Source organism: Coptis chinensis, chromosome 2 (assembly GCF_015680905.1).
Source record: "Coptis chinensis isolate HL-2020 chromosome 2, ASM1568090v1, whole genome shotgun sequence".
Classification (NCBI taxonomy): Eukaryota; Viridiplantae; Streptophyta; class Magnoliopsida; order Ranunculales; family Ranunculaceae; genus Coptis; species Coptis chinensis.
In genome coordinates this window covers 66,862,925-66,872,316 of record NC_141457.1, presented here as the reverse complement: position 1 = coordinate 66,872,316, position 9,392 = coordinate 66,862,925, and the positions used below count along the sequence as shown (strand labels likewise).

Genomic DNA, 9,392 nt, shown 5'->3' with positions numbered 1-9,392 from the left:
TCCCACAACTATACAATGATTATAAGATGACAGTTAGCCTGCTGTTACTGATTTTGTAGAGAAAAAAAGGTGTTTTTTTTTCCTTTCTCTCGTGTAAGGTGCGCCCGCGCTTGTGTATGCTGGACAAGGGCACGCCCGCGCTCCTCTCTTGGCAAACGAACAGTACTTTAGGCGCGCACACGCTCAAACTTTGGCTAGCCAAGGGCGCCCACGCGCTCCACCATTTTTCAGCACGAATTCAACTGTTTTTGGAAGTTTTCAGAAATAGTATAAATATAAGTTTTTTATGTAAAAACTTAACCTAACCGAAACCAAGAAAGAGAGTGATTGTAAGAAAGTAATTCTTAGTGAGTTGAGTGTTCATTCTTTGTGAGTAAATTAAGAGCTCTTGTAATCTGTTACTCTTGACATCTAGTAAAGCTTGGAACTCGCAGTGTAGACGTAGGCAAATTGTCGAACCACGATATATTTTGTCTTCTGGTTTGATCTTCTTTTACATTAATTGTTTTACTTTATATGCTTGTTTAATTGACATTGAGAAATGTTGGGATAGTACTTGGAGGGTATTGAAGTTTTGTCTAAAGAGAATGATCAATCCTTGTGTAGGGTTAATCTATTTGTAGTAGATAACATTGTTTCCGCAGTTAATTATTCACAACATGTTTTAACATTTCAAGCAACAGAGCTACTTCAGCTTTGTAAAAATCTTTAGAAGAAATAACTAATAAAAAGAAAAAAAGAAAAAACTTGAAAGTTCTGGATATTGTACAACTTGTCGATCCCCAAGGGTCATTATCAAGCAAATGATCAGTGTGGCTAATCTTGACATCCATCCAATATGTAAAGTAACATTATTTTGTATATTTTTTGGATTAAACAATGAATGCCACCATCCTTACATGCGTCTTGTGGGTAGATGCAGTGTCCATGGGGTGTTTCTTGTATAATAGATCACCAGTTCCGACGATAGACTGCAAGACGCCTTATAAGGTGTGGACAGGAAAACCAGCTGATTATGATATTTTACGCATGTTTGGATCTAGTGCTTACTACCACATGAGGGATAGTAAGCTTGATTCTAAAGTTAAGAAAGCTATATTCTTGGGCTATGCAAAGGGAGAAAAGGGATATGGATTGTAGTGTATTGAGAACCACAAGTTTCTGGTCAGCAGTGATGTTACCTTTGATGAGACTTCGGTGCTATATTTTAGCAGGCTGGAGAAGGCTGGAAATAGTGGTGATTTTATAGAATCTCAAGTGATTGAGATGGAAGCGTCAGAGGATGCAATAGAGAGTGAGGTTCTTAATGAAAGAACTATTCAACAAGAAGTAGAGCTGCAACAACCTGAGCAGCAAGCTTTGGCTAGATCAAAGCCAAAGAGAAGTGTGAAACAAGTTACGAAGTATGGGCATGATAAGCCAGTAAAGCATTATGGTCAACCGGACTCGGTTGCCTACGTACTGAATATCGAGGGTGATGAACCAAACGACTTCGAAGAAGTTGTTAGAGATGGTCATTGCAAAGATTGGTCGGCTCGATTTTATGTGTTAAAACCTCACCGAGGTGGAGAATGTAGAGAAAAAAAAGTGTTTTTTTTTCCTTTCTCTCGTGTAAGGCGCGCTTGCGTTTGTGTATGCCTGGACAAGGGCGCGTCTGCGCTGCTCTCTTGGCAAACGAACAGTACTTTAGGCACGCACGTGCTCAGACTTTGCCTCGCCAAGGGCGCGCACGCTCCACCGTTTTTCAACACGAATTCAACTGTTTTCAGAAGTTTTCAGAAATAGTATAAATATAAGTTTTTTCTGTAAAAACTTAACCTAACCAAAACCAAGAAAGAGAGTGATTGTAAGAGAGCAATTCTTAGTGAGTTGAGTGTTCATTCTTTGTGATTGAATTGAGAGCTCTTATAATCTGTTACTCTGGACATCTAGTAAAGCTTGGAACTCACAGTGTGGACGTAGGCAAATTGCCGAACCACGCGCGATATATCTCGTCTTGTGATTTGCTCTTCTTTTACATTAATTGTTTTACTTTATATACTTGTTTAATTGATATTGAGAATTGTTGGGATAGTACTTAGAGGGTGTTGAAGTCTTGTCTAGAGAGAAGGATCAATCCTTGTGTGGGGTTGATGTATTTGTAGTGAATAATGTTGTTTCTGCAGTTAATTATTCACAATAGGTTTTAACATTTCAAACAACAGAGCTACTTCAGCTTTGTAAAAATCTTTAGAAGAAATAACTAATAAAAAGAAAAAAAGAAAAAACTCGAAAGTTCTGGATATTGCACAACTTGTCGATCCCCATGGGTCATTATCAATCAAATGATCAGTGTGGCTAATCTTGACATCCATCCAATATGTAAAGTAACATTCTTTTGTATATTTTTGGATTAAACAATGAATGCCACCATCCTTACATGCTTGTATAAATACAGGGTCATAAGGGTTGATATTCATCACAACCAAAGTCTCCCTTCAGTGTATCCTTAACTCTCATTGCTCTGTCTTCAATTTCGTACATTTAAGCCAACAACAATCTGCTTACAGAAACAGTACCTGTTAGTGTATTCTAACTTCTAAATACCATAAGCAAGTGCATTCCTAGTCTTCACTATTATTGCGTTAGAGTTTCTTAGAGAAGGTCTACTTCGACGCCAGCTCAAATAATGGATAGAGTAACAAAATTGGCTCAGCAGAAAGCTGTGGTGATATTTAGTATGAGCACATGTTGCATGTCTCATGCTGTAAAAAGACTCTTCTATGAACTCGGCGTGAGTCCAGCAATTCATGAACTCGACGAGGATCCTAGAGGAAGAGACATGGAGAGGGCGCTTCTTGCATTAGGATTTAGTCCTTCTGTGCCCGCTGTGTTCATTGGTGGTCGATTGCTAGGCTCTACTAATACAATCATGTCTCATCATCTTAATGGATCTTTGGTACCAATGCTTAAAGAAGCAGGAGCGATTTGGCTATAATCGCATTATTCGGGACTCTGATTGCATGTTAAGAATATAAACAGTTCAGAGCATTTTCCTACTTTTTCTTCTCTTATTTTGATCCCGGTTTTCGTCAGCAGTCTTTGAGGCATGTAACGTTAGTCTATTAGTCCATGTAACGTTAACAAGTATGGTTATAGCTTTTGCTAATAATATAATACTTTTTACCTTACTATTTCGCTGTACGTTTTATGTTCTTTTTGGTATCTTATTTACTCTTATTCAAACACTTCGAACTTATGGTAATGAAGAAGAGATTCTGAAAATTTCACAAATGGAAGTGAAGATGAATATATACTTCAATCAAATGTACATGCTACTTCTATTAGTGTCGTTGCATCTTTTTTGCCACTTAACTTTCTGTGATTCTTTTAGATGGTAAAGAATAAAATATAAGACTTAGATTAGTTAAGATGTCATGCAAAACGTACCTTTTCAAAATCACTTGACCAACAGTAGTACCTAGAGCAACTTAATAAGGTAGCAAAACATTTCCACGTTTATTTTCTCCGTAAGTTGTCACGATCCTGGCAGCAGTCTCTGCAAATGTTGCATCATTTACAGAGTCAGGAAACAGGCCCAGGGATGCAAGCCCAATTGTGTGTAAAGTTGTTCGTTGTGCAAGGCGGGCGGAATTGGAAATAGTGCATAATTTTTTTGAAAAGTAAGTTTTAATATTAATTTGAATTCATTGGTTTTTTTTTTTTTTTTTGCAAAAATTGTGTTCATTATTATTTTAAAGAGTTATCGTAAAAAACAAACAATTATGTGTTTTATTGAATGTAAAATTTAGGAACTGATGTTATATATTAAGTAATTCGTTTGGTTTTCCATTCCTTCACAACTCGGATTCAAACCTTGGGAATGGCAACCTATTATGTGATTAGGAGCTTGCATTTTTTTTTTTTTTTTTTATATATATATAGTTTATATATGTTATTTACAAACAATCGCTTCTTATTTTTGATTGTTGGGTAATCCATATAGTAGAGTATTGATTATATAATTTGTTATTGTTGTTTGTTTAGTAATTTGTCGTCACTAGCCACTAGACCCCGTATAGAGGAAATTCATGGTTTCGCCACTGATTGGACAGATGCTTAACATGATAGAAGCATATAACTACTGGAAACCTAATTCCCAAATCATGAGAATTACTCAAAGATGGGAGTTGGAATGCAAACTACTCATGGGAGTTGGAATTAGGTTTGTATTCCAACATGACTTCTATAATTTCTCAAAGATGGGAGTTGGAATACAAAATACTGGAAACCTAATTCCCCAATCATTAAAATCTTTAAAAAAAAAATGAGAAGAAAAATTAAAGAAAATACAACCGAAGTGATAAGCACATATGGTATTTTTTTTTGTAGGCAAAATGTGAATATATTAATATAGATATAAATATAAGGTTACACAGTTAAGTTTCCACCCTAAAAGACAAAAGGGTATCCTTTTACACTCAAGGTAAATCTAAATTATAACTGGTCCGGATTTTCCCATTTTATGACAAAAGTTGGTCGTTCATCTCTCCGCACCAAGTCATCTTGATCTAGAGTGGCTCCATGCTTTGCAGCTGAATTTGCGTCGAAGTTGGCTTCCCTCCAAGTATTAAGTAATAATTCGGTGAGGTTTTTCTCATGCCTCGAATGTTCCAAAATAGAGCATTCATTTCTTACGTGTTGGAGGTTTCCTTGCCCTTGTAGACGGGGGAGAATGTTCCTGTATCATCCATTGTGGCTTGTACTTTTTTCTTGGGTATCGTCTGCCATGGTTCATCGCCATCCTCTGAGTTATCCTCATTATCAGCTAAGTCTGCCCAAATAACCGCTCTTGAAATAAAGTTAGTTTCGTTCACTACATTGATTCGACTGGCTTCTCCTGAGGTGGAAAATGAGGACTCTGCTCTTGTTGTCGAAGAGGAATAGGAGTCTAGAACTCTACTATTCAGGACCTGAGCTCCAACAACCTCTTCATTTGTAGAGATGAAGTTAGACACTATGTTAGATGATTGCCCCTGTGTCACTGGGGATATTAATATGTCAGCACCTGTATAAGCATTCACGACCTGTAAACCAATAGCCTCTTCATTAGGGGATCTGAAGCTAGGCACTATATTGGATGTAGGGTCATTTAAGACTAGAGAGACTGGAATCACCGCCATTGGATAGGTTAACGGAGCTGCGACAGTTGTAACCATAGCCACATTTTGGAAATTAACCGGGTTAGGTGGACCCACTTTCTGCGCAAGAGCCTCCTCAAGGTATGCCTCAGGTTCAATCTCTGTTGTATCTGCCACCACAAGTGTTGCTTGAGGTTCCAGAACTTGTTCCACTACTAGACTCGCATGCGTTAGATTAACCATTTCCGCCACCTAATTCACTACTGGGGTCACACCTTCTAGGGGAGAAGGTGGGATTGTCACGCCTTGGTTCTCAAGAGAGTCAATGTCATGAGGTTCCTCAACTTCTAGCCCTATGAATCAGTTCTGAACTTGTGTTTCTTTAGGATGTTCCGAGACTTTAGGAATCCAGATTGTACTGGTTTCCCCTTGCTTATGTTTTCTCCCTCAATTACCACCTCATTTTCTTTGTTCATAGCTCCTTTTAACTTCCGGCATTCTGTAACCAGGTGCCCGATTATTTTGCAATGTGTACACCTTTTGGGCAGTTTTCCCACCTCCACAGTTTGCCAGAATTGAACCTTCTTAGTCTTGACATAAATTTGATCAGGATTGTTTCCGAGCGATCAACATCGACTAGGATACGAGCATAATACCCATATTCCATATTCAGAGTTTTCTCATCTATCTACATTGGGTATCTTACACCTCTAGCAATGGACATAAGTGTTTCAGGCTCCCAATACTCCTGATTGAGCCCTGGTAGTCTTATCCATACCAAGGCATGAGATTGGCGTTGGCTTTCTGGGCAGAAGTTAGGAGTCCTTACATTGACTAATGCGCAAAATATTTTTCTCAAAGTCCCATGCTCCCTTTGACCACACCCTGTTGAAATCCTCTGCATTGGAAAATTTCAGAAAGAGGTAGCCTTTGCCGATGGGAGTGATAAGTCATTCACCCGTTGGCTGCCATAGTAGCTTTGCTAGTATTCGAACTCTCTCTATTGGGACTTTGTTCAAATCGATTCTGCCCACCAAACAGTGTTTACAGAATTGCAACCCCTTTTCATAAACCTTTTCAGGAATGGTAATTGCACGATATTCACCCATCTTTTCCGGCATAGGGAGTTCATGAAATTCCACCTGATGATGTGTTTGTTGTTTGGCAGCCGCAGCATAAGAAAGTTGTCTGCCACTGTTCATTTGTGCGACCGTCACGTTATCCGCGACCACCTCTTGTGGCACTTGCGTAGCAACTGTGGTGTGTGTCATTAGCCTGGGATCTTCGAACTCAGAGAGATCCATGTTTTGAAAACTTGTTTTTCCAAAGCTCGCTTGAGAATTTTCCCGAAACAGTAGTGAACATGAAGGAGATAGAAGATAAGATCTCCCCGACCACGCTAATTTTGCTATTTTTGGTAGGAAAAGGAGCACTAGATCCCGAGGTCTACTTAAGTTATGTCGCACCCTATCTCCCAAGATTTGGTCCCCATTACCCTTTTATCCCCTAAGCACATATGGTATACATTTATGCCCACATTTATATTACGTTGTCCAATTAATTGATATATTTTTCTTTAATTGCACTACAAGAAAAATGACTTTTGGCCACAGGTACATATTAGCTTTAGCCACGGTCATAGGCTGTTGCATAATAACCACGGGCTTTAGCCGTGGCTAAAACTTTTGAGAGGTGTGGCCAAATTTCTGTGCGGTTTGAGTTTAATTGGTTTTTTGGCCACGGTCATGTTTCATGGAGCGCGAAATGAACCGGCCCAAAAATTTTACCGAATTTTACCCGCACAAATACTCTCTTGTTCATCGAAAGGGTTTTTTTTTTCGATAATACAAAAACAAATACTCTTGTCTCGGTTTTCTTCCCCTCTCCTCTCTCACGGCAGTGACGCAGACACGCCACCCCCCTCTCTCTCAGGTAACCGTTTTTCTGTTTTTTTTTTTCTTCTTATGCTAATCTCGCTTTGAACATCTCTAAATCGTTATATTTTCGAGAAAAACTTCATCTTTAATCACTAGATAATTGTTCTTCGTCTTTCTTCTCATGTCTCTCTATCCCCTCTCACAATTCTTGCTTTTTAAGAGTTAGTGTTTACCAATTTCGATGAAAAAGTAGTCTTTCTAAGGTTTGTTTTGTTAAAATTTAGTTTAAATGAAATAATATCACTCATGGTTTATGATATTTGTTGTGAACAGGTCCGGATTATTGGTTTTTTCATTTACATCAAGGTGAGTTTTTCTCCCATCTCTGGTTTGGTGTTAACTTTAAATGGGTTAAATGGGTTTTTTCTAGAAAAGTTGAAATTTGTTTTGTTTTACTTTTCTTGGTTATAGATATTGTTAGTACTGATTCTATCACCAAATGGGGTTGTGTTATTGTTATAATAGATAATGCCCCGTGCCTTAAGGCACTCATCAGCACGGTTTCTGAACAAAGTTGCGTAGAGGAATGGTCTTACGATTTTCCACTTTGTTTCCCTAGGGCACTCATGCTTTGGCAGGCACCAGAGCAGCACCCCACCAGAGCTACCTAGGCTCCAAGAAGAAAATGGGCCTATAAACTCCATTGTATTATCTTTTATTGCGTAATACACTAATACCTTAACTTTCAAAAAATTCCACAAATTAGAATGACCACGCATCAGTAACAATTTCGGTTTTAGGTTCAAGTCACCACAGTTTCATATAGAGACTATTATCAGCAGTTTTTTATTTTGATTTTAAGCTTCTGCAACTTAAAATAATAAAACAAACAAAATGGACAATGGCATGGTTCGAACCATTGACCAACTTGACGGATACAGAAACATGCAAACGGGCCGGCCTCATTACACTTCATGAAATTTGACGACACACATTAAATTAGTATCTACAAACAAACATCTCGGGAAATTAAAAAACTTATTGGCCATCCGATGGGTGTTAAAATTAATCTAGGCCGTTGTTTGTATTTGCCTATTTGTTATTTTGTCTTCTAGTGCCCAAAAAACCCTAGCTTATTATATAGATGTTAGTCCTGATTCTAAGTTAAAATGGGTTTGTGTTGGTCATTTGAGTTTTTTAGGTATAACTAAGTTCAATAAAATCATATTTGTTTGGTATATGACTTACTAGATGATAGATATTTGCTACTTGTTGATGTGATGTACTTGCATTATGTTCTCTATTTATTATATCTGTCTGCCTAAGATGTAGTTCAGAATGTTAATTGCAGTAAGTTGTAGTGTTGATTAGCTAAGTGTTGGGCATTTTTATGGAATTCAAATCAATGTTTTGTAAGGTCCAATATACCCATTTGTTATTCATTTTAGAAGAAATAATTTAATATATTTAATATTTTATTATATTGTAAGTGAGAGTGTCTCACATACAAATTCATTATGATTCTAAGCACCCTAAGAATCCATTTGTCGATACCAAGATTAGTAACTTGGATGCTACTGTTGTTATTGATACTTCTTCTAAACCAAAGCCTAGTGTTCGCGGTAGTCTCAAGAAGTAATCGTTTTAATATCGAGTATGTTGTTGAAGTGTGTGGTAATTGGTAGAAGTGAGTAGGAGAACCCTTACTTGTTTCTTTTTATTTTTATGCTCCTACTCTATATTATATTGAATGCAAGTTAAGATATTGCTATTGGGTTAACTCAAATATGCTGCTAATGTGGACGGTATAATTATATTTCTTCTAGATAATATCCTACTTGGTTGCATATGATATCATCTTTGTTGTTACTGTTCTTTATCTAGTATCAATTTATTTTTTTAAGTGAGAATGTAGTTTGTTTTTTTCTTATGCATGCCTCAATCAATCCATTTTTTGTGTGCTTCCAATTTATTTGAATCTATGGGTGCAACTAGGTTAGATTGATTGTTGGATGTAGTACTTGTGCTATTTTAGTCTCTCCCCAGTGTGGAGTTCATTATTTACTTATGTGGTGGTCTATTATGTGTATGGTTTACCTGCCATTGTATTTTCAGCTCTAACTGTTTTTTATTTATTCGTATTGCAAGAACTACAATATGGAGGGGTTTGTGGTGATAGATAAAAGTTGGATTGATCTACCAAAAGAGGACGATCGTTTTATTCATGGTGTTAATCAATTTGTACAATTTGCAAGGGATAACTGTCACCACAAGGATGTGATCCCATGTCCATGCGATAACTGTAGAAATAGGAGTCGAGCACTAACCCATGAGGTGGTCACATTGTATTGTTACCAAAAGGGCTTCTACAAACAGTATACATTTTGGAGAATGC

At 37.4% G+C, this 9,392-nt stretch overlaps 1 protein-coding gene across 1 annotated transcript; it reads left to right on the top strand.

Annotated features, from left to right (window-relative positions):
* The first annotated feature begins 2,463 nt into the window (after window positions 1–2,463).
* LOC147517291 (glutaredoxin-C1-like) lies at window positions 2,464–3,171 on the top strand. Its single transcript, XM_086594665.1, has one exon. It carries the CDS (start codon window positions 2,669–2,671, stop codon window positions 2,975–2,977), a length of 309 nt encoding a protein of 102 aa, XP_086450791.1. The 5' UTR covers window positions 2,464–2,668; the 3' UTR covers window positions 2,978–3,171.
* The last annotated feature ends 6,221 nt before the right edge of the window (window positions 3,172–9,392 follow it).

Excerpts from the sequence above, each read along its gene's own strand:
- LOC147517291 (XM_086594665.1), top strand. The coding sequence starts at position 2,669 with ATGGATAGAGTAACAAAATTGGCTCAGCAGAAAGCTGTGGTGATATTT.